Source organism: Oncorhynchus keta, chromosome 30, assembly GCF_023373465.1.
Source record: "Oncorhynchus keta strain PuntledgeMale-10-30-2019 chromosome 30, Oket_V2, whole genome shotgun sequence".
In the NCBI taxonomy this organism is placed as follows: Eukaryota; Metazoa; Chordata; class Actinopteri; order Salmoniformes; family Salmonidae; genus Oncorhynchus; species Oncorhynchus keta.
Genome location: NC_068450.1, coordinates 49,325,874 through 49,352,024, shown reverse-complemented (window position 1 = coordinate 49,352,024; position 26,151 = coordinate 49,325,874). Strand labels below are relative to the sequence as shown.

The window sequence follows — 26,151 nt, the reverse complement described above, 5'->3', positions numbered from 1 at the left end:
CTCCAGAAACAAGTCTCTCACTGTTGCCGCCTGCTACCGACCCCCCGTCAGCTCCCAGCTGTGCCCTGGACACCATTTGTGAATTGATCGCCCCCATCTAGCTTCAGAGTTTGTTCTGTTAGGTGACCTAAACTGGGATATGCTTAACACCCCGGCAGTCCTACAATCTAAGCTAGATGCCCTCAATCTCACTCAAATCATCAAGGAACCCACCAGGTACAACCCTAACTCTGTAAACAAGGGCACCCTCATAGACGTCATCCTGACCAACTGGCCCTCCAAATATACCTCCGCTGTCTTCAACCAGGATCTCAGCTATCACTGCCTCATCGCCTGTATCCGCCACGGAGCCGCAGTCAAACGACCACCCCTCATCACTGTCAAACGCTCCCTAAAACACTTCTGTGAGCAGGCCTTTCTAATCGACCTGGCCCGGGTATCCTGGAAGGACATTGACCTCATCCCGTCAGTTGAGGATGCATGGTCATTCTTTAAAAGTAACTTCCTCACCATTTTAGATAAGCATGCTCCGTTCAAAAATGCAGAACCAAGAACAGATACAGCCCTTGGTTCACTCCAGACCTGACTGCCCTCGACCAGCACAAAAACATCCTGTGGCTGACTGCAATAGCATCGAATAGCCCCGTGATATGCAACTGTTCAGGGAAGTCAGGAACCAATACACGCAGTCAGTCAGGAAAGCTAAGGCCAGCTTCTTCAGGCAGAAGTTTGCATCCTGTAGCTCCAACTCCAAAAAGTTCTGGGACACTGTGAAGTCCATGGAGAACAAGAGCACCTCCTCCCAGCTGCCCACTGCACTGAGGCTAGGAAACACGGTCTCCACCGATAAATCCATGATTATCGAAAACTTCAATAAGCACTTCTCAACGGCTGGCCATGCCTTCCGCCTGGCTACTCCAACCTCGGCCAACAGCTCCGCCCCGTAGTTCCTCACCCAAGCCTCTCCAGGTTCTCCTTTACCCAAATCCAGATAGCAGATGTTCTGAAAGAGCTGCAAAACCTGGACCCGTACAAATCAGCTGGGCTTGACAATCTGGACCCGCTATTTCTGAAACTATCTGCCGCCATTGTCGCAACCCCTATTACCAGCCTGTTCAACCTCTCTTTCATATCGTCTGAGATCCCCAAGGATTGAAAGCTGCCGCAGTCATCCCCCTCTTCAAAGGGGAGACACCCTGGACCCAAACTGCTATAGACCTATATCCATCCTGCCCTGCCTATCTAAGGTCTTCGAAAGCCAAGTCAACAAACAGGTCACTGACCATCTCGAATCCCACCGTACCTTCTCCGCTGTGCAATCTGGTTTCCGAGCCGGTCACGGGTGCACCTCAGCCACACTCAAGGTACTAAACGATATCATAACCGCCATCGATAAAAGACAGTACTGTGCAGCCGTCTTCATCGACCTCGCCAAGGCTTTCGACTCTGTCAATCACCATATTCTTATCGGCAGACTCAACAGCCTCGGTTTTTCGGATGACTGCCTTGCCTGGTTCACCAATTACTTTGCAGACAGAGTTCAGTGTGTCAAATCGGAGGGCATGCTGTCCGGTCCTCTGGCAGTCTCTATGGGGGTGCCACAGGGTTCAATTCTCGGGCCGACTCTTTTCTCTGTATATATCAATGATGTTGCTCTTGCTGCGGGCGATTCCCTGATCCACCTCTACGCAGACGACACCATTCTATATACTTTCAGCCCGTCATTGGACACTGTGCTATCAAACCTCCAAACAAGCTTCAATGCCATACAGCACTCCTTCCGTGGCCTCCAACTGCTCTTAAACGCGAGTAAAACCAAATGCATGCTTTTCAACCGATCGCTGCCTGCACCCACATGCCCGACTAGCATCACCACACTGGATGGTTCCGACCTTGAATATGTGGACACCTATAAGTACCTAGGTGTCTGGCTAGACTGCAAACTCTCCTTCCAGACTCACATCAAACATCTCCAATCAAAAATCAAATCAAGAGTCGGCTTTCTATTCCGCAACAAAGCCTCCTTCACTCACGCTGCCAAGCTTACCCTAGTAAAACTGACTATCCTACCGATCCTCGACTTCGGCGATGTCATCTACAAAATGGCTTCCAACACTCTACTCAGCAAACTGGATGCAGTCTATCACAGTGCCATCCGTTTTGTCACTAAAGCACCTTATACCACCCACCACTGCGACCTGTATGCTCTAGTCGGCTGGCCCTCACTACATATCCGTCGCCAGACCCACTGGCTCCAGGTCATCTACAAGTCCATGCTAGGTAAAGCTCCGCCTTATCTCAGTTCACTGGTCACGATAGCAACACCCATCCGTAGCACGCGCTCCAGCAGGTGTATCTCACTGATCATCCCTAAAGCCAACAACTCATTTGGCCAGCTTTCGTTCCAGTACTCTGCTGCCTGTGACTGGAACGAATTGCAAAAATCGCTGAAGTTGGAGACTTTTATCTCCCTCACCAACTTCAAACATCAGCTATCCGAGCAGCTAACCGATCGCTGCAGCTGTACATAGTCTATAGGTAAATAGCTCACCCATTTTCACCTACCTCATTCCCATACTGTTTTTATACTGTTTTTATTTATTTACTTTCCTGCTCTTTTGCACACCAATATCTCTACCTGTACATGACCATCTGATCATTTATCACTCCAGTGTTAATCTGCAAAATTGTATTATTCGCCTACCTCATGCCTTTTGCACACATTGTATATAGACTGCCCGTTTTTTTCTACTGTGTTATTATATTGACTTGCTAATTGTTTACTCCATGTGTAACTCTGTGTTGTCTGTTCACACTGCTATGCTTTATCTTGGCCAGGTCGCAGTTGCAAATGAGAACTTGTTCTCAACTAGCCTACCTGGTTAAATAAAGGTGAAATAAAATAAAATAAATAAATAAGGCCAAAAACAAACAGGAAAATGCTCATCTTGAAGCGGTGCTCCTAGTGGCCGTAGACTTTAATGCAGGCTAACTTAAATCCATTTTACCTAATTTCTACCAGCATGACACATGTGCAACCAGAGGGAAAAAACTCTAGACCACTTTTGCTCCACACGCAGAGATGCATACAAAACTCCCCAAATCAAATCAAATCAAATGTATTTATATAGCCCTTCGTACATCAGATGATATCTCATAGTGCTGTACAGAAACCCAGCCTAAAACCCCAAACAGCAAGCAATGCCGGTGTAGAAGCACGGTGGCTAGGAAAAACTCCCTAGAAAGGCCAAAACCTAGGAAGAAACCTAGGAAACCTAGGAAGAAACCTAGAGGAACCAGGCTATGTGGGGTGGCCAGTCTTCTTCTGGCTGTGCCGGGTGGAGATTATAACAGAACATGGCCAAGATGTTCAAATGTTCATAAATTACCAGCATGGTCGAATAATAATAAGGCAGAACAGTTGAAACTGGAGCAGCAGCACGGCCAGGTGGACTGGGCATGGTCCTAGGCCTCAGGTCCTCCGAGAGAGAGAAAGAAAGAGAGAAAGAGAGAATTAGAGAGAGCACATGTGGGGTGGCCTCTTCTGGCTGTGCCGGGTGGAGATTATAACAGAACATGGCCAAGATGTTAAAATGTTCATAAATGACCAGCATGGTCTAATAATAATAAGGCAGAACAGTTGAAACTGGAGCAGCAGTCCCCCACCCTCCATTTGGCAAATCTGACCATGATTCTATCCTCCTGGTGCCTGCTTACAAGCGAAATCTAAAGCATGAAGTACCAGTGACTCGCTCAATACAGAAGTGGTCAGATGACGCGGTTGCTACGCTACAGGACGCGGTTGCTACGCTACAGGACTGTTTTGCTAACACAGACTGGAATATGTTCCGGGATTCATCCAATGGCATTGTTGAGTATACCACCTCAGTCATCGGCTTCGTCAATAAGTGCAACGACGAAGTCGTCCCCACAGTGAACGTTCATACATATCCCAACCAGAAACCATGGATTACAGGCAACATCCGCATCGAGCTAAAGGCTAGAGCTGCCACTTTCAAGGAGTGGGAAAATAATCCAGACACTTATTAGAAATCCCACTATAACCTCAGACGAACCACCAAACAAGCAAAGCATCAATATAGGATTAAGATTGAATCCTATTACACTGGCTCTGACGCTCGTCGGATGTGGCAGGGCATGAAAACTATTACGGACTACAAAGGGAAACCCAGATGCGAGCAGCCCAGTGACGCAAGCCTACCAGACAACCTTTTATGCTCACTTCGAGGCAAGCAACACATAGGTGAAAATAGGCATGCACGAGAGAATCATCTGTTCTGGACGACTGTGTAGCCGAAGTGAGCAAGACCTTTAAACAGGTCAACATTCACAAGGCTGCGGGGCCAGACAGATTACCAGGACATGTACTCAAAGTATGCGCAGACCAACTGGCAAGTGTCTTCACTGACATTTTCAACATTTACATTACATTTACATTTAAGTCATTTAGCAGACGCTCTTATCCAGAGCGACTTACAAATTGGTGCATTCACCTTATGACATCCAGTAGAATAGTCACTTTACAATAGTGCATCTAAATCTTAAAGGGGGGTGAGAAGGATTACTTATCCTATCCTAGGTATTCCTTAAAGAGGTGGGGTTTCAGGTGTCTCCGGAAGGTGGTGATTGACTCCACTGTCCTGGTGTCGTGAGGGAGTTTGTTCCACCATTGGGGGGCCAGAGCAGCGAACAGTTTTGACTGGGCTGAGCGGGAACTGTACTTCCTCAGTGGTAGGGAGGCGAGCAGGCCAGAGGTGGATGAACGCAGTGCCCTTGTTTGGGTGTAGGGCCTGATCAGAGCCTGGAGGTACTGAGGTGCCGTTCCCCTCACAGCTCCGTAGGCAAGCACCATGGTCTTGTAGCAGATGCGAGCTTCAACTGGAAGCCAGTGGAGAGAGCGGAGGAGCGGGGTGACGTGAGAGAACTTGGGAAGGTTGAACACCAGACGGGCTGCGGCGTTCAACCTCTCCCTGACCGAGTCTGTAATACCTACATGTTTCAAGCAGACCACCAAATCAATTTATAACATTTTTGACATGCGTTTTTCCGGATTTTTTGTTGTTGTTATTCTGTCTCTCACTGTTCAAATAAACCTACATTAAAAATATAGACTGATCATTTCGTTGTCAGTGGGCAAACGTACAAAATCAGCAGGGGATCAAATACTTTTTTCCCTCACTGTATGTTACAGAAAATACACCGTTCACAAGTCAAAGCATCTACAGCCACAGTTGCATTATCTAACTTTAATGTTGGCTAACATGTCAGACTCCTCAAACGCTGATACTTACATTATGGTCAGCGCTTGCAAGATCCACTGCCAATAATGGTACAGCATCAGTCTTCAGGATGAGCTGCCTGGCAAGACCTATCGAATGTTCTCTCCAACTGATAAAGCAATTCCACTCAAAATGTACACTGCACATGCCTGACCACATCGTAATTTTCTGTGCAGCCTTTCCACCCAAAATGCAAAGCAGCCACTGATTTCGTATGTCTTCATTCTTCGGGAAATAGTGTAAGGTAATTTTTACACTACGGCATCCAGTCACAACACAGTGTGCTTTTTTCCGGCATGCTGGTAAGTAGCTTTCTAGCTAACAGTCAAACCCTAGATGAAACGTTACCAGTATCTTTGGTAGTACGTTCTGCTTGAGATTTATGGTTTGAAAACGAGGCCAAAGCAAGGTAAAGGTGCACAAATGATAACGGTACATATTTAAATTATTTAAGATGATAAGAGGCGTATAACATTTGTTGATGTATAACATTTCTGTCTTTATTGCATAAAGCCGGAAGTAAATCCATGCTAATGCCTGCCTCCTGAATCCAATTGTTTGACACGGAGGGAGGGGAGCAGTAACCTTCTGATCAAACTTGATCAATGTACCAGTTAGTCATTTTTCATATTTGGGTCACCCTACTTTGAACTGGTTTCAGACAAATATCATCCAATTTGGTGAAAAGTCCGTTGACATCGAGCAATAACAGAGAGAAGCCCTCAAAGCCAAATCAAACCATCAGTGAACAGTGCCCTCTCATAGTGAAAACAGAGCAGCGAGCAGTGCGAGTACATGTTATCTATAAACTTCAAATGAGGTTTGAAGAGGGGGCAACTTAGTTAGAAAACACTTCAGTTCTCGTTGTCTCTCATTTTGAACTATTTGGAGCCCTTTGATCTGAGCTCTAATTTTTTTTTGTGTAAAATATCATTAATAAAGCACTTTGTCTCTTGAAATAGAATCGAGTTTAATATCCGAGGCTGACTGATATGGTTTGGAAGCAACCTTGGTGCGATTGAGATTTATTTACAAATATGCACTTACTGACTTTGCTTAAAGTGCAAAAGCATGCTGATAAATGGAGTCTTTGGAATATTCTCAGTTAAAGTACTATTTATTGTATTTCAATTACTTTCGCATACATTTCGAAGTGAGTATTTGAATATTTTCTCTTTGAAAATACAAGTAGTTGAATAATGGAATGTATCTGGAAATACACTTGTAAAATATTGGCATGTATTTGAAAATACTCCAATACAAAGAAAATAAATATTTAAAATACAAATGCTTAAATACAAATGTATTTGAACCCAGGTCTGACATTGAATCAATTCCCATTGAATTTTGTGTTGCACCACTACACCCGGTGCCCTGTATGAGGATATATGTGTCCCAAATGACACCCTATTCCCTATATAGTGCACTTCAGTATACCATTGGGGACATCCCCAGTTATTATTTTTTTCTCCTCACGTGGGTCACCAAATGTAGTAAAACCAAAACCAAGATAAAAGACAAGATGAAACCTCCTGAATGGCCGACTCCCACATGCATAATCTTTTACAAGGACATGTTTATTTACAGATGATAAAATGACAGGAGGTTTGTTACAGGGTGTTCCACAGGTTACGGCCACGTCGACAGTTTCCACTACCTGCGTAAGCACGCTCAGTCCAGAAGGGGACAAGAGGGGGGAGGACACAATCCACGAAGCTAGAAACACACCAGTACTCGCTATGGAGACAGAGACGGAGTCCGAGGGGGAGAGATTTGGGAGGAGGGAATGGGGAAAAAGACTCATATTCAAATATAAAATAACATGTACAGATCTCATGGCCATCAGGCACTGTGCTCCCTATTTACAGTTGTCTTAACAGGCTACAGAGCAACTCCAAGATTGCAGGTACAGTTTACACATCGTGCTTTGGGGGAGAAAACAAAGTCAGTTTTATGGGGTAAAACCAATGGAGCAAAAAGGGGTAGAGGGGATTCTCAGACACACATGCAGAGCGCTCCACCCAGAGAATTGATGACAGCGATATACATGATATTCCGTTTTTTAATTCAGTGTAAGACACATACAGCACACGCACACAGCACATATGGACTTATACTTACATGTACAGGCACGCACACACACATTTCAGTGCTCAAATACTGTATGCTGCCTGTGCTAAAACCCTAGTTACCCTAGCAGAGCTAACTGTCAGAGTCCACCTAGCTCTCAAGCAGTGGCAAATACTACATTCCCCAGCATTCACAGCACCACATTACAAACTAATGGACAGCACGTCGGTATACGTCATGTCGACTCTGCAAGGAACAGTCCAGTCTCCAAAGATCATGTGCGCCGCTCCCTCGGCTAATGGCAAACAAGCCTATTAAATTTTTATTTAATGGTTTACACTGTTGCCACTGCAGCAAGGGACCAGGGGGACAATGGGCCGTGGGAAAACCAAGGCATGCTATTATCTTTATTACAGCCTCCATTGAAATGATATGAAGTGACCTAAGGGCCCACTGTGTGTGTGGTTTCTTGAGGATAAAGTGATGAATAGTAAAGACCACTGTCACGTCGTCACTGAACTGTCGGACCAGAACTAAAATAAGTGTTTTTTTCAGCTGGAGAGCGTTCACACAAGAAAGCCTGTTTTTGCTTTTGAAAAAAGACTCAAATTTTCCGGGTCTATTTACACGAGCTTTGTAAAATATCTTTTTTTTCTTTACCTATTTACATGACAACATCGGATACAGGAAATGAACAGAAAAAGGTATTGGTTTTTGATCATTAATATTGGCATGAAACTAAAATCAGCTAAAATGTAAGTGTATCTAAATAGCATGACTGAAATACTTTATGCCCGTGTGTTGGAGTCTAGTCTTTAGCAGTTGAGAACAGAACAATTCGACATTCATTGGTTTTTGCTTTTAGCCAATAGAATGGTGGCACAACTTTCAAATGAAACAAACAATATCGGGCATGACCGTCTTTTCCTTTTTATAGACTACTTTTTTCCCAATAACTACTCACAGAACTGTATGACAACCACAATATTTTCACATTTCAATTGCATGTCAACATCAATTGTTTTTTTTCTTGTCTTTGAGAAAAAATGACAAAAAAAATGTTTTACTGCAAAAAATGAATTAAAATAACATTCAATGTAAAGCAGAGTAACCATGAAATAACACAAAATGGTCTCTGTTGTTTATTGTTGTGTGAGATAACAAGCGCTGTAGCCTGGTTACGGATACACCATGAAGACGGTTAACATATACACAGGAAACATTACCTATAACTCTAAGGGCTCGGTACAGATGAATTTTCTGCCAAAAAACAGCAGTACTCTGTTTTTGACATTATTGGTCATGGCATCACATCAAAACCAGTGCTAAAACACAGCCTTGCACAATCCCCTACAATGAAGCCAGCTCATTGGTCAACAGTGGCAGGTGTAACGATGTTCATATTCTGTTCAAAATATTTAAAATTTCCTGGCTTACTTCCTGACCACACAGACCATGTGTACTGACCATGTAGTCTTCCCAGATGTAACCACCTAGAACCATAATGGATCTTGGGGGATTCTTTCCGACTGGCTAACAAATAGCTGTTATCATCAGAGATGTTTTTTCCTGTCATGCTGTTACCTTATGGAAATACATGGTACACTAGTAAAATAATGGAGACAGACGGTTTGCATAGTTAACGCAAACGATTTTGATCAAATATGCTGAATATATTTACACAAAAATAGCTCTCACACTTATAACAGCAGACACACGCTTCAGTGGAAGCTCTCATTCAGACACACCAAGACGAATATCACTACAATGTGCAAAGGTACCTTTACAGTACCTGTTAATTTTTTCATCTTCTTTAAAAGAAAAACAAAACAAAATGGTCGCATAAGCGATGAGCAAGCTCAACTTTCTCTGAGCCGGAAGCTCAAAGAGGAGTGGGCATACTCAGGCATATAGGGGCGAATGTAGCGTAGTACACAAGCATTAGACAGGACAGCCCAGACATCACATCTTAGACCAGAGCCGCAATAGAATACAGACGAGGCTGCTGCAGTGAGGGTAGGGTAGCTTACTCTGTAAATGCTACTGTTGGAGATCTTTTTACCAGGCACAGCAGACTTGAATGGGAGTTGATAGTGGCGGTACTTATCCATGTGACAGAGAGCTTTGGTGTGTATGTGTGTATGTGTTTATGCATGTGTTTAGGAGCGGGTGTTTTCGCAAATGGGGATTGAATAAGAGGGGGAAGGAAAATAAATAAAAGCAACGGATAAGCAACGGCAAACGCGTAAAAAACAACAACAAAACCAAAGTCGGAGGAAAAAAACAAAACAATATTACAATCACTGATCAACACAAAGTGTCCTTGACTGGAGCCATCTGGGATAGAAACAATATAATTGATTAGTCACATATAAACGCTTGTTGTTGGGGTATTCCTCTCTCTTTCTCTCTGGCTTGCTCTCTCATTTGTATTTACACAAACTTTTCTTTTTCTCTGGGCCCTTATGGACATATATTTTTTTATGTGTTGTGTTATTTTCTGTATTTTGATCTCACAGGGTAAGATGCTCCGAAATGTTCTCGTTTGCAGCGAGGGGCAAAAGGGCACACACGTTTTATGCTTTACTGTCGTCCCGCTTTGTGTGGATGCTGTTGTCGCTGTGCACTTTGATCTCGATCATGTCGGGCTTGAGCGTCTCCTTCCCGTTCTCCTCCTTCAGCGGTAGCTTCCTGTGGGAGAGAGACAAAGGAGACAGACATGTCTGAGTGAGAGACCTCAGATGAAAGGGTTAATTATAACTACATATTTCACTCAACCCAAGTCTCACTCATGACCATGAGTTCATTGTTAATTACGGTAACACTTCAGAGAAGACACTCATAAACAATCAATACGTAGAAATGTGGAATGTGAAAGGACTTTATCACCCTGTGAAATGTTTACATTTTGATATGACATTTAGCTATATGATTTACATACACACATACAGAGCATGCATCCTTATTGGCAAACTATTAGAGGTGGGATGAGTGGTAGTTTCCATGGCAGCATAGAGTGAGCACGATGGAGAATGATGCATCCATAACATAAGTAGCGGTACCTTACTGCTACTCAATTCATGTAATACATTCAAAGTTATCACCTATAGGGGCAGTATTTCATTTTTGGATAAAAAGACATGCCCGTTTTTAGCGCAATATTTTGTCACGAAAAGATGCTCGACTATGCTTGGAATTGATAGTTTTGGAAAGAAGACACTCTGACGTTTCCAGAACTGCAAAGAGTTTCACTGTGAGTGCCATAGAACAAAATCTACAGGCAAAACCAAGATGTTTGAGTGACCAGGAAATCAACAGGATTTCTGGAGGCACGTTTTCCATGATCTCCTTATATGGCTGTGAATGCGACAGGAATGAACGGACACTTCCTATCGTTTCCCCAGGTGTCTGCAGCATTGTGACGTATTTGTAGGCATATCATTGGAAGATTGGCCATAAGAGCCTACAATTACCAAGTGTCCCGCATGGTGTCTGCGTGGAAATTGGTGCGCAAAAGTCAGGTACCAGTATTTTTCCATCCGAATCAGAGAAGAATGCACGCTTCTAGGACTGGCATTTCAATGAAGAGATATATGACAAAACACCTTGAGGATTGATTCAAACAACGTTTTCCATGTTTCAGTCGATATTATGGAGTTAATTCGGAAAAAAGTTCGACGTTTAGGTGACTGAATTTTCGGTTAGTTTCGGTAGCCAAATGCATAGTAACAAAACGGAACGTTGTGTCCTACACAAGCATCTTTCAGGAAAAACTGGACATCTGCTATGTAACTGAGAGTCTCCTCATTGAAACATCTGAAGTTCTTCAAAGGTAAATTATTTTATTTGATCCCTTTGCTGGTTTTTGTGAATGTTGCGTGCTAAATGCTAACGCTAAATGCTAAGCTAGCTATCACCACTCTTACACAAATTATTGATTTTCTCTGGTTCTAAAGCATATTTTGAAAATTTGAGACGACAGGATTGTTAAGGATAAGCTTGAGGACAGGCATATTTATTTCATTTAATTTGCAATTTTCAGAAATCGCTAATGTTGCGTTATGGTAATGAGCTTGAGGCTGTAGTCACGATCCCGCATGCGGGATGGGGCGGCCTAAGAGGTTATTACATTTACTTGATCAATATATTAATATGGTGGTTTATAATGTCAACAGTTTCAACAGCCCTCAAATTAATTACTGAACCTACACTACCATTCAAAAGCTTTTGGTCAGTTAGAAATGCCCTTGATTTTCAAAGAAAAGCAATTTTTATGTCCATTAAAATAACATCAAATTGATCAGAAATACAGTGTAGATATTGTTAATGTTGTAAATGACTATTGTAGCTGGAAACGGCTGATATTTAATGGGATATCTACGTAGGCATACAAAGGCCCATTATCAGCAACTATCACTGTTGTGTTCCAAAGGCATGTTGTGTTAGGTAATCCAAGTTTATCATTTTAAAAGGCTAATTGATCATTAGAAAACCCTTTTGCTGAAAACTGTTATTTCTGTGTTATTTTGCCCATCTTAATCTTCTATTTTTATTGGCCAGTCTGAGATATGGCTTTTTCTTTGCAACTCTGCCTAGAAGGCCAGCATCCGTAGTCGCCTCTTCACTGTTGCCGTTGAGACTGGTGTTTTGCGGGCGTTTGTTTCTCAAACTGGACACTCTAATGTACTTGTCCTCTTGCTCAGTTGTGCACCGGGGCCTCACACTCCTCTTTCTATTCTGGTTAGTCAGCTTGCACTGTTCTGTGAAGGGAATAATACACAGCATTGTACGAGATCTTCAGTTTCTTGGCAATTTCTCAATGGAAATTCTCATAACAAGAGTAGACTGACGAGTATCAGAAGAAAGTTATTTGATTCTTGCCATTTTGAGCCTGTAATCGAACCCACAAATGCTGATGCTCCAGATAATCAACTAGTCTGATGAAGGCCAGTTGTATTGCTTCTTTAATTAGAACAACAGTTTTCAGCTGTGCTAACATAATTGAAAAATTGGTTTCTAATGTATTCTATTGTCTGAAAATTGGTTTCTAATGTATTGCTTCTTTAATTAGAACAACAGTTTTCAGCTGTGCTAACATAATTGAAAAATTGGTTTCTAATGATCAATTAGCCTTTTAAAATGATAAACTTGGATTAGCTAACACACCGTGCCATTGGAAGACAGGAGTGATGGTTGCTGATAATGGGCCTCTGTACCACTATGTAGATATTGGGGCGGCAGGGTAGCCTAGTGGTTAGAGCGTTGGACTAGTAACCAGAAGGTTGCAAGTTCAAACCCCCAAGCTGACAAGTTACACATCTGTCGTTCTGCCCCTGAACAGGCAGTTAACCCACTGTTCCTAGGCCGTCATTGAAAATAAGAATTTGTTCTTAACTGACTTGCCTAGTTAAATAAAGGTAAAAAAAAAAAAATCCTTAATAAAAATCTGCCGTTTCTAGTACTCATACAAACTCAGTCGATTAAAGACAACACTACAACTATCAAATCCAGTAGCGTTCAACGATCCCATTGGCAAGGTGTTGAAGAGGCCTGTTATAAGATGGAATAAACCTTGACTTTGGCCCCTGGCTGTTGAACCATATACTATACACTGACAGGACACGGTTGTGGCCTGAATTGACCATATTCTTTCATACTAAAGCACATTTCCACCACTAGTCCACTACTATAACCAGGTCCATAAATTATATCAGTTAAGTGAGTGCAAGGGCAAGACCTATAAAACACCAACTTGCTTCTTGTCAACTTCAACTAAAGTGCCCTTTTCTACTAATATGGCTGCATATTTGGGTTAGGGTGGGGTTACATTATGCTGCATTTAGACGAGGCACGCAAAAAACATCATACCAGTAAGCATAGCTGTACATGACATGAACTCAAGTAAGAGGGGGATGGCAAAAGCAAGCCAGCACGCTCATATGCGTTGCTATGGTGATTTCAGTAAACAATCAATGTAAATCAACATCCGGTAGAAAACAACGCTACGGTAAAAGTTTAAATATTTGAACTGGGGGCAAGTCCCTACAGTCGCAACTGACGGCATTCACAGCCTGCCTCAATGGCATTTACCGTCGTGCTGTCATTGAAAACAATGACATCCAGATTGTCGTCTACCTCGTATCACCTAAATACAGCATTAGGGTGGACAGGGCCTTAGAATCCTAGTGGTTCTGGTTCCTTACTCCGGCTCTGTGAGAGGAGTAGTCTCGTTGGGTTCGTGCACTGGGCTCCCATCGTGGTTAGTTATTCTCTCCTCTTCCGTTCTCATCTCAACGATAGGATCCTTGGACCCATCGCCCCTACGCACAAACACACACACACACACAGGCATGAGCATGCACATGCGTGCACACACAGTTACACACAAACTTCAGCAAATCCATTTGTTACACAAAGCAGACAGAAGCAGCGCTTTCCTGTTCTCATCTCTCCTCTTCTATGATATCTCCAGCGGCCATGTCTCCATGCAACCTTGTATATTTAACCCTCACACAGAATGCTGAGGCAATATCTCAGTGTGCCTGCCTATAATCTAACAGAGCCTCCAAGTGACACCAAAGCACAGTGGGGAAGCCTCTCTCGTTCCCTCGCTTGCTCTTTCCTACAACAATGTTAATCGCGCCAATAAGGCTATCCACACCAGTGCTTTGGGGCTTGCTGACAATCCAAAGGGATTGAATTGGGCTGAGTCGGGGGAACCTGGTTGGCCCTGGGTTCAACCACTTCCTATCTCAGAGGTTTTGGGTGCTAAGCTCCACAGTATGTCAGTAGTGACTCTGAGGGGGCCGATGTCTGACACACTGATGATGGCTGTTCCGTTCTCCAGACCCCTGTCGGTTGTCTGAGAATTTTTCTGACATTTTGGTCGTACATCTTGTAGTATGTGCAGTACTACGATGCAATTGGGCAAGGACTGCTGACAATAGCCAATGAGTACTCAGCATGTGAGACCAACAATGATGGCGAAGAAAAAAGCAACAGCAACACACACATGGATAGAGATAGATAGAGACCAATATAGATTCATTTTACATGGCCTGGTGACCCGGATGAGCGGAGTTTGCTCATTTTAGACAATTCCATTGGTTCTTCAGTGAAATCTCCACCCACCAGGGGCACCAATGTTACATCTGCATCCTACCGTGTTAGAAACCAAAAAGATAATTTCATATTATCATTTTTATTTCATATTAAGTCCATAATCTGCTCCTCTGTCTCTTTTTAAACATGTTTCTGCACATAATAATGTGCACACTAATAAACCAGCTCACTGATTACGTGTCCGAATTGTTTTCCTATGACAACTGAGAAACTCAGGGCAAGATCAACTAGGGAATCATTGTGTAATGTGAGCAACCTGGGGTTGAGGAGGGACAGAATGTAATATTTGGGACAAGGAAATTGGTGCACGTCCAAGTTGTTAAGATTTTAGAAGTGTGTAGTGTATGCCTAGTATAAGCTTCATTCCTCAAACAGTCTGAGAAGGCATAATATAAACATCTAAAGACAATGGACAAGTACCATCCACATTAAAGCAGCTTGCCTTTGGCCCCACTTGTAGTTTGAGACCCCTGCTTTAAATACAAGGGAAAAAGAGTCCAAGTCCTCTAAACAGCATGTAGGAAGCACATATAAACCATGCCTTATACGAAGCAAAAGTGCAGTGCTCAAGTCCCACCAGACCTTACATATCCAATTATAACCTAAAGACAACACTCCTAAACCAAAGATGACTCAATTACTATTTCTTCCGAGATGCAGAACTAGTCTTACAAACCTAAAAAAAACCTGGTCAGTTACTTTGCCACTATATTTCCCACTTAGTGAAAAGTGTACAGTGCTTTACATGCTAAACAATAATTAAGTATAGGAGATTACTTGTACATTTGTCTCTGTAGAAGACATAAATGGGTTAATCAATCATGTTGGGTGTTCATAGTAATTCATAGTAGTATTACGTCCCTAAATGCATTCCTCTCTATTTTAACATGTGTTCATTTGTTTTTATAGCGCTGTGCTTGTTTATTTAGTTTTTTAAGCACTTTGAGATTATTTCTTTGTACTGAAAAGCACTATACAGTATAAGCTAAATAAATTATTCTAATTATGACTTATCTCTGTTTGTGTTTCTATACAATGTGAATCTATTAAAAAGGACAAACTGTTTATTACCACCTTTTCCACATAAGCACGTCATTGCTCAATACAATATTAATTATGGCAGGCAAAAACACATCAAATATGCAACTAAATAATTATACATTGCTAATTTACATTTGTATGCATAGTCACCTAAAAATGCTGAAAGCATGCATTCCTGAAATCAATGAATAGTTAATTAGCCAGTGAATTAAAGTTATTTTAATTTAATCAAATTGTTTAGTGATAATGTGATTCTTTGGGAAAAAGAAAGTGGGCCGCTATTGTGCGGGAAGGAGAGGGTAATAATGTCCCTTTCCCTCTGCCCTTGTTCAACCACCCTGCAGATCTGAGACAATTGAGTTGGTGTAAGCAGTAGCTCTAGCTATTTTCTTCTATTTTGCTTATACTGATTTTTATCAGATCTAGCGAGGCTGCAAAAAAGGGAACAACTTGTTTGGAATGAGATGCTGCCCAAGGCAAACTGGTAAAACACGCTGTATGCTTCCCGTCAAAGACATGACCAGCACAACCATAATCAAATTACGAATCACAACCCTACCCAAGTCAACTCCATCAGAATCTAATGTTACTATACATACGGTATCATCTCTTTCCATTCACCACTTACTGTCATGAGTAGGTGGGCCATTTACATGTAAGTGTCTTACATAACTTATACAATCCTACAAAACATTCAACACATCTCTAAGACTTAGAATCCCATCTTAGCACCACTTAAGCACCGTGGTGGATCTGAATTAGCATCTTAAACTTAAAGCATCTCCTACTTTCCATTAATCTAAATCCCTCAGATGTGTTGAAAGGCGTAAATCAGAGGCAGTCTGCAGTCTCAGCAGGAAGATATAGTGGCCTGCAAAAGTATCCCCCCTTGGCTTTTGTCCTATTTTGTTGCCTTACAACCTGGAATTAAAATAGATTTTTGGGGAATTTGTATCATTTGAGTTACACAACATGCCTAAAACTTTGAAGATGCAAAACATTTTTTCTTGTGAAACAAAGCATGCATAACTATTCACCCCCTCAAAGTCAATACTTTGTAGAGTCACCTTCTGCAACAATTACTGCTGCAAGTTTCTTGGGGTATGTATCTATAAGCTTGGCACATCTAGCCACTGGGATTTTCATCCATTATTCAAGGCAAAACTGCTCTGCTGGTGTACAGCGATCTCTAAATCATACCACAGATTCTAAATTGTATTGATGAATGGACTTTGACTAGGCCATTCCAAGACATTTAAATGTTTCCCCTTAAACCACTCAAGTGTTGCTTTAGCAGTATGCTTAGGGTCGTTGTCCTCCAGTCTCAAATCTCTGAAAGACTGAAACAAGTTTCCCTTAAGAATTTCTCTATGTTTAGCGCCATCCATCATTCCTTCAATTATGACCAGTTTCCCAGTCCCTGCAGATGAAAAACATCCCCACCGCAAGATGCTGCCACTACAATGCTTCCCTGTGGGGATGGTATTCTTGGGGTGATGTGAGGTATTTTTCCTTGATGGCCAAAAAGCTCAATTTTAGCCTCATCAGTGCAGAGTACCTTCTTCCAAATGTTTGGGGAGTCTCCCACATGCCTTTTGGCAAACACCAAACGTGTTTGCTTATTTTTGTCTTGAAGCAATGGTTTCTTCCTGGCCACTCTTCCGTAACGTCCAGCTCTGTGGAGTGTACGGCTTAAAGTGGTCCTATGGACAGATACTCCAATTTCCGCTGTGGAGCTTTGCACCTCCTTCGGGGTTATGTTTGGTCTCTTTGTTGCCTCTCTGATTAATGCCCACCTTGGCTCTTACAGGTTTGCTGTGGTGCCATATTCTTTCCATTTAAAAAAATAATAATTACCCCCCTTTTTCGTGGTATACCAATTGTTAATAGTTACTATCTTGTCTCATCGCTACAACTCCCATATGGGCTCGGGAGAGACGAAGATTGAAAGCCATGCATCCTCCGAAACACAACCCAACCAAGCCATGCGCACTGCTTCTTAACACAGCGCACATCCAACTCGGAATCCAACCGCACCAATGTGTCGGAGGAAACACAGTGCAGCTGGCGACCTGGTTAGCATGCACTGCTCCCGGACTGCCACAGGAATCGCTAGTGCGCGATGAGACAAGGATAACCCTACCGGCCAAACCCTCCCTAACCCAGACGACGCTAGGCCAATTGTGCGTCGCCCCATGCTGCAACAGAGCCTGGGCTCGACCCAGAGTCTCTGGTGGCACATCTAGCACTGCGATGCAGTGCCTTCGACCACTGCACCACCCGGGAGGCACCATTCTTTCCATTTTTTAATAAAGGATTTAATGGTGCTCTGTGGGATGTTCAAAGTTTTGGATATTTTTTTATAACCCAACCCTAATCTGTACTTCTTCACAACTTTGTCCCTGACATGTTTGGAGAGCTCCTTGGTCTTCATGGTGCCACTTGTTTGATGGTGCCCCTTGCTTAGTGGTGTTGCAGACTCTGGGGCTTCTCTATCCAATTGAGAATTTGTGGTATGACTTAAAGATTGCTGTACACCAGCGGAACCCATCCAACTTGAAGGAGCTGGAGCAGTTTTGCCTTGAAGAATAGGCAAAGATCCCATTGGCTAGATGTGCCAAGCTTATAGAAACATACCTCAAGAACTTGCAGCTGTAATTGCTGCAAAAAGTGACTCTACAAAGTATGGACTTTGGGGGGTAAATAGTTATGCACGCTCAAGTTTTCAGTTTTTTTGTCTTATTTCTTGTTTGTTTCACGTGAAAAAGTACTTTGCATCTTCAAAGTGGTAGGCATTTTGTGTAAATCAAATGATACAAACCCCCCCAAAATATAATTTAATTCCAGGTTGTATGGCAACAAAATAGGAAAAATGCCAAGGGGGAGAATACTTTCGCAAGTCACTGTATATACTGAGATCATGTGAGACTTAGATTGCACACAGGTGGACTTTATTTAACTAATTATGTGAATTCTGACGGTAGTTGGTTGATCCAGGTCTTATTTAGAGGCTTCATAGCAAAGGGGGTGAATAGAAATGCACCCACCAGTTATCCGTTTTACATTTTTATTTATTTTTTAAACAAGTTATTTTTTTCATTTCACTTCACCAATTTGGACTATTTTGTGTATGTCCATTACATGAAATCACCAAAAAATCCATTTAAATTACAGGTTGTAATACAACAAAATAGGAAAAGCGCCAAGGGGGATGAATCCTTTTTTTCTTTTTTTTTCTCCACAATTTCGTGGTATACAATTGTTAGTAGCTACTATCTTGTCTCATCGCTACAACTCCCGTACGGGCTCGGGAGAGACGAAGGTCGAAAGTCATGCGTCCTCCGATAAACAGCCCAACCAAGCCGCACTGCTTCTTAACACAGCGCGCATCCAACCCGGAAGCCAGCCGCACCAATGTGTCGGAGGAAACACCGTGCACCTGGCGACCTTGGTTAGCGTGCACTGCGCCCGGCCCGCCACAGGAGTCGCTGGTGCGCGATGAGACAAGGATATCCCTGCCGGCCAAGCCCTACCTAACCCGGACGACGCTAGGCCAATTGTGCGTCGCCCCACGGACCTCCCGGTCGCACCCTGGGCTCGAACCCAGAGTCTCTGGTGGCACAGCTGACACTGCAGTGCAGCGCGAGGATGAATACTTTGAAAAGTTCTGTATCACCTACCCACCCACACGCAAGCACACACACACACAAACACACTGTAGACTCCATTACACCTCCTTGTAAATCAGCACAATGTTAGTTTAGCTACACGCTGTCTTGTTAGCCTCTTCGCTTCCTTTGCCTTGGCTGAGAGACGTAGGCACACTGACAACTCTCCCACTCTATCATCCCTCTGTTCCTCTCTCCTCTTTCACTCTCTTTATCTCTCGCTCTCCCTAACCTCTCTCTCTCTTTCCATCCATTCTGCTGTGCTAGAGTCAGTCCTATCTTGCATTTATTAATTATTCATGCTCTTTCAATTTAAACTCCAGTTCCATGGAATGAGAGTGGAGGTAAATAGTAATAGCTGTGGTTTTGTAATGGCATGCTCAGTGAATCCTGAACACATATAAGCATACACTGTAACCTAGATTTAGACACCCCGAACAAACACATAGCCTTGTATTTCCCCTCTTTCACATATACAGATTTTTTCACGTACACATGTATGTGCACACACGCCACAAACATTGCTTTACAAGCAAGCTTACAAGCAAAAATTATAGCAGGAAGCACCAGTGACTAGATCAATAACAAAGTGGTCAGATGAAGCAGATGCTAAGCTGCAGGACTATTTTGCTAACACAGACTAAATATGTTCTAGGATTCCTCCGATGGAATTGAGGAGTAACCCACATCAGTCATTGGCTTCATCATTAAGTGCATCGGTGACGCCATCCCCACAGTAACTGTACGTATATACCCCAACCAGAAGGATTGGAATACAGGCAGAATCCGCACTGAGCTAAAGGCTAGAGCTGCCGCTTTCAAGGACCGGGACTCTAACCCGGAAGCTTATAAGAAATCCTGCTATGCCATCCGACGAACAATGAAACAGGCAAAGAGTCAATACAGGAGTAAGATTGAATTGTACTACACCGGCTCTGACGCTCGTCGGATGTGGCAGGGCTTGCAGACCATTACAGACTAGGAAAGAAGTACAGCCGAGAGCTGCCCAGTGACACAAACCTACCAGACAAGCTAAACTACTTCTATGCTCGCCATGAGGCAAATAACACTGAAACATGCATGAGAACACCAGCTATTCCAGTAAACAGTGTGATCACGCTCTCCGCAGCAAATATGAGTAAGACCTTTAAACAGGTCAACATTCACAAGGCCGCAGGGCCAGACAGATTACCAGGACGTGTACTGCGAGCATGCAGTGACCAACTGGCAAGTGTCTTCATTGTCAACCTCTCCTTGTCCGAGTCTGTAATATCAACATGTTTTAAGCAGACCACCATAGTGCCTGTGCCCCAAAACACTAAGGTAACCTGCCTAAATGACTACCGACCTGTAGCACTCATGTCTGTAGCCATGAAGTGCTTTGAAAGGCTGGTCATGGCTCGCATCAACACCATTATCCCAGAAACCTTAGACCCACTCCAATTTGCATTCCGCAACAGATCCACAGATGATGCAATCTCTATTGCTCTCCACACTGCCCTTTCCCACCTGGACAAAAGGATCACTTAGTATGTGAGAATACTAGTCATTGACTACAGCTCAGAGGTCAATGTCATAGCGCCCTCAAAGCTCATCAATAAGCTAAGGACCCTGGGACTAAACACCTCCCTCTGCAACTGGATCCTGGACTTCCTGACGGGCCGCCCCCAGGTGGTAAGGGTAGGTAATAACTCATCTGTTACGCTGATCCTCAACATAGGGGCCCCTCAGGGGTGTTCGCTCAGTCCCCTCTTGTGTCCTCCCTGTTCACTCATGACTGCACGACCAGGCATGACTCCAACACCATCATTAAATTTGACGATAACACAACAGTGGTAGGCCAGATCACCAACATGGATGAGACAGCTTATAGGGAGGAGGTCAGAGACTTGGCCGTGTGGTGCCAGGACAACAACCTCTCCCTCAATGTGTTCAAGACAAAGGAGATGATTGTGGACTACAGAAAAAAGAGGACCGAGCACACCCCCATTCTCATCGACGAGGCTGCAGTGGAGGAGGTTGAGAGCTTCAAGTTCCTTGGTGTCCACATCACCAACAAACTAACATGATCCAAGCACACCAGGACAGCCGTGAAGAGGGCACGACAAAACGCAATCCCTCTCAGGAGACTGAAAAGATTTGGCATGGGTCCTCAGATCCTCAAAAGGTTCTACAGATGCACAATTGAGAGCATCCTGAATTGTTGCATCACTGCCTGGTATGGCGACTACTTGGCCTCTGACCGCAAGGCACTACAGATGGTAGTGTGAACGGTCCAGTACATCACTGGGGCCAAGCTTCCTGCCATCCAGGACCTCTATACCAGGTGGTGTCAGAGGACAGCCCTTAAAATTGTCAAAGACTCCAGTCATAGACTGTTCTCTCTGCTACTGCACGGCAAGCGGTACCGGAGAGCCAAGTCTAGGTCCAAGAGAATTCTTAACAGCTTCTACTCCCAAGCCATAAGACTCATGAACATCTAGTAAAATGGCTACCCAGACTATTTACATTGCCCCCCCTTCTTAACACACCTGCTACTCTCTGGATGTCATCTATGTATAGTCACTTAAATAACTATCTACATGTAACATACTACCTCAACTAACCGGTGCCCCCGCACGTTGACTCTGTATCAGTACTCCCCTGTATATAGTCTCACTGTTGTTATTTTACTGCTGCTCTTTAATTACTTGTTACTTTTATGTCTTATTGTTATCCGTATATTTTTTTTAACTACATTGTTGTTTAGGTAAGTGAGCAGGTCAACCAACACCTGTTTTATTCGGCGCATTTGACTAATACAATTTGATTTGATTTGACACACATGCACGAACGTGCAAACACCAACACGAGCGTGCATACACACCAAACATACCACATACAAGTTCATATGAAAAAACAAACTGTGCCAAGTATATTTCTGCATAATGAAGAGTGAGCATTAAATGATTGAATGAGTGATTTACATATTTTGACAGTGGGGAGTGTCCGGGTGAGATATAAACTGCCTTTGTGTGCGTCTAAATAGTCTAAATTGGCTTACTTTCCATCATCTGCAATTATATGTAAAGTTTGGACAGGTGAAAATAAATATGTCAGAAACAAAATGGAGGATTAACTTTCACCTATCCAATTCTTCCAGATCAGAAGGGTAATGAGGGAAAAGGGAGTAGAAAGAATTGAGATACACTCTGAGTGAGTGAGGGAGCGAGGGAGTGAGTGAGTAAGCAAATGACTGAGTGAGCAGGTGAACAATCACTTGCGAATAACTGCCTGACAATGTCACATCACACATTCTATGACACAAGGTCAGTCTTCACAATTCAAAGGTCCACTCACAGGTAGGCGGCCTTGCCCTCCTCCATCTCCTTGCTCTTGCCGCTGGTGGTCGTCTTCTTGCTGCAGAGCTTGCGCGTGATACACATGAGCAGGCCACACTGGCGCAGGAAGAAGCAGCTGACGTCCACCACTACGAGGACCAGGAGGACGCCGACCAGGCCCAGGCCCACCACAGGCCCCAACCCTAGGCCGCTGAACAGGGAGTCTGCTGGATGGAGGCCGGACAGAGAGAGAGAGTACTGTCACTCAATGAGTTACAGAGAAAGATTAAGTGACACACATCTTATTAACATAACCCTGGCCACCCACAGGCCTGAGTCCAAGGCCCCTGAACAGGGAGTCTGCTGGATGGAGGCCAGACAGGGAGAGTATTGTCACTCAACAAGTTATATACCGAGTCACCACTGCCCCCAGGCCCAAGCTGCGGAACAGCGAGTCTGCTTAGATGGGAGAAACAGAGAGAGTCCTGTGGGAAGCTGCTATAAACCACCAAGTGCTAACAGTCAGTATGTGATATCAACAGTGGTATATTTTCTGGATGATTTAAATATTGACTGATTTTCATCAAGCTGCCAACTCAAGAAAAAGCTTCAAACTGTAACCAATGCCTGCAACCTGGTTCAGGTTATCAGTCAACCTACCAGGGTAGTTACAAACAGCACAGTAATTATATAATCAGCATGTATTGATCACACCTTTACAGATGCTGCAGAATTATGCTTTAAAGCAGTATACAAATCCATCAGATGTGGTGATCACAATACAGTAGCCATATCTAGGAAAACCAAAGTTCCAAAGGTTGGACGTAATAGAGTGTGTGATAGGTAATACAATACGTATTGTATTGATTCCTATGTTGTTGATGTAAAAAATATTTGTTGGTCTGTGCTGTGTAATTAGGAGCAACCAGACACCTCACGTGACACCTTTATGAAATTGCTTATTCCAGGTACAAATACTCATGCAGACATTAAGAAAATCACTGTAAAAAATGTTAACCTTTTCGTACGTGAGTTCCAAATATCTCTAACGGTCGCGCCAGCGTGAGTTGTTTTATGCACTTGACGTCAGAATGCACTCACTGTTCCAAATGTATTTACAGTTTTGTTCACGTTTTAAAGTACTGGTGACAAATAATGCATTCTGGTTATTGCATAGATTGTAATGGACACCTATTATGTATGTAAAATACTTTTTAGAAGGTTGTACTGATTATGACGAGCTAAGCTAATTCCAGCTATGTGTGGAGCCATGTTTGTTGACATACAATGCATTTTGAGTTTCACATAATCGTCTGTCGGACCAAAAATGTTATAACAAACCGAGGTGAGTATGGGTTACTTATTTTTCGAGAACTTCAGGAAGTGAATGGTGGGATGTGAACGATGGTAGATGACACACCCCCTTCAACATGGATACTATAAACAGACCAAACTCATCTTGTCTCGTCTTATTATCTTTGGTTTATGGGAAGAAAAAAAAACATGGCGGGGCGCACAAACTACCTATCATCGGATTACTTTTGATTTCTAGAAAGTGTTTTACTCAATTATTTTGATAAATGGTGAGCTCACCTGTGATGTAATTAATTATACATACTAATTGCTATTAGCTAATTCATATAGTAGTTTATGTCAGCCAAGAGTTAGAAAAGATGACCGCTTGTGTTATGTCAATCTTTCCTCAGTTGGCGCTAGGACAAATGTAGCCTACATTTTTCCGGTTTGGATGATTGTGTTATGCTGTAGCTACTTCTGTGAATGTCTGAACATTGCATCCAAAAATAAACTGCTTGCATTCTGGACATAACTTTGTAAGGACTGTGTTTGTGTAAATAGTTTCTGAAAAAAGTGTGTGTCATTCGAAACTGGCCTGTTCTAAATAAGCATTTTAAATAAGAGATTATGAATATGAATATGTTAACAAAGAGGTGCAGCTGGTTTCAGAATGGGTGGAAAGGAATAAGTTATTCCTAAACATTTCAAAAACTAAAAGCATTGTATCATTCAGTAAACCGTGAACCTCAACTAAATTTGGTAATGAATAATGTGTAAATTGCGCAACTTGAGGTGACTAAACTGCTTAGAGTAACCCTGGATTGTAAACTGACATGGTCAAAACATGTTGACATAAAGCACTGCTCTGCCTTCTTAACAACATTATCAACAAGGCAGTCCTACAGGCCCTTGTTTTGTCACACCTGGACTACTGTTCAGGTGTGGTCAGGTGCCACAAAGAAGGACTTTACAATTGGCTCAGAACAGGGCAGTATGGCTGGCCCTTTAATGTACATGGGGAGCTAACATTAATAGTATGCATGTCAATCTCTCATGGCTCAAAGTGAAGAGATTGACTTCATCACTACTTGTTTTTTAAAGAAGTGTTGACAAGATGAATGCACCGAACTGTCTGTTTAAACTACGAGCACACAGCTCGGACACCCCTGCATACCCCACAAGACATGCCACCAGAGGTCTCTTCACAATTCCCAAGTCCAGAACAGACTATGGCAGGCACCAGGACTACATATAGCCATGACTACATGGAACTCTATTCCACATCAGGTAACTGATGCAAGCAGTAGAATCAGATAAATACATCAGATAAAAAGACACCTTATGGCGTGGACTGTGAAGAGACACACACAGGTACACACACACATATACACACACAAACGCTAGCACTCTACACACACATCATTTGAAATAACATTGGATGAGGGTATTATACATTTTTTTATTTTAGATACAGTGCATTCTGAAAGTATTCAGACCCCTTTACCTTTTCCCCAAAAAATGTACGTTACAACCTTATTCTAAAATTGATTAAATCGTTTTCCCCCCCTCATTAATCAACACACAATACCCCATAACGACAAAGCAAAAAGTATTCTTAGAAATGTTTGAAAATGTATAAAAAAAATATCCCCGGAAATAACATAAGCTTTACTCAGTACTTTGTTGAAGCACATTTGGCACCGATTACAGCCATGAGTCTTCTTGGGTATGACACTAGCTCGACACGCCTGTATTCAGGGAGTTTCTCCCATTCTTCCCTGCAGATCCTCTCAAGCTCTGTCAGGTTGGATGGGGAGCGTCGCTACTTTCAGGTCTCTCCAGAGATGTTTGATCGGCTTCAATTCCCGGGCTCTGGCTGGGCTACTCAAGGATATTCAGAAACTTGTCCTAAAGACACTCCTGTGTTGTCTTGGCTGTATGCTTAGGGTTGTTGTCCTGTTGGAAGGTGAACCTTTGCCCCAGTCTGAGGTCCTGAGCACTCTGGAGCAGGTTTTCATCAAGGATCTCTCTGTACTTTGCTCTGTTAATCTTTTCCCCGATCCTAACTAGTCTCCCAGTCCCTGCCACTGAAAAACATCCCCACAGCATGATGCTGCCATCACCATGCTTTACAATAGGGATGGTGCCAGGTTGGTGGTCGTGACGCTTGGCATTCAGGCCCAAGTGTTTAATCTTGGTTTCATCAGACCAGAAAATCTGATTGGTGGAGTGCTGCAGAGATAGTTGTCCTCCTGGAAGGTTCTCCCATCTCCACAGAGGATCTCTGGACCTCCCTGACCAAGGCCCTTCTCCCGATTGCTCAATTTGGCCAGG

The 26,151-nt window shown here is 43.0% G+C and overlaps 1 protein-coding gene across 3 annotated transcripts in view; it reads right to left on the bottom strand.

The window, feature by feature from the left end:
* Positions 1-8,461: 8,461 nt before the first annotated feature.
* Positions 8,462-26,151, bottom strand: part of LOC118363658 (neural cell adhesion molecule 2-like) — a 393,776-nt gene continuing 376,086 nt past the window's right edge. Inside the window, exons 15-17 of one of the 3 annotated variants that reach the window (XM_035744742.2) lie at positions 22,541-22,745; positions 13,574-13,690; positions 8,462-10,061 (exon numbers count right to left, since the gene is read on the bottom strand). In XM_035744742.2, coding sequence (XP_035600635.1) covers positions 9,947-10,061; positions 13,574-13,690; positions 22,541-22,745 — 437 coding nt within the window. In that variant the 3' untranslated portion in view covers positions 8,462-9,946. Of the gene's footprint in view, positions 10,062-13,573; positions 13,691-22,540; positions 22,749-26,151 lie in introns of all 3 variants that reach the window. The other 2 variants (XM_035744741.2, XM_035744743.2) reach the window with 2 other exon arrangements.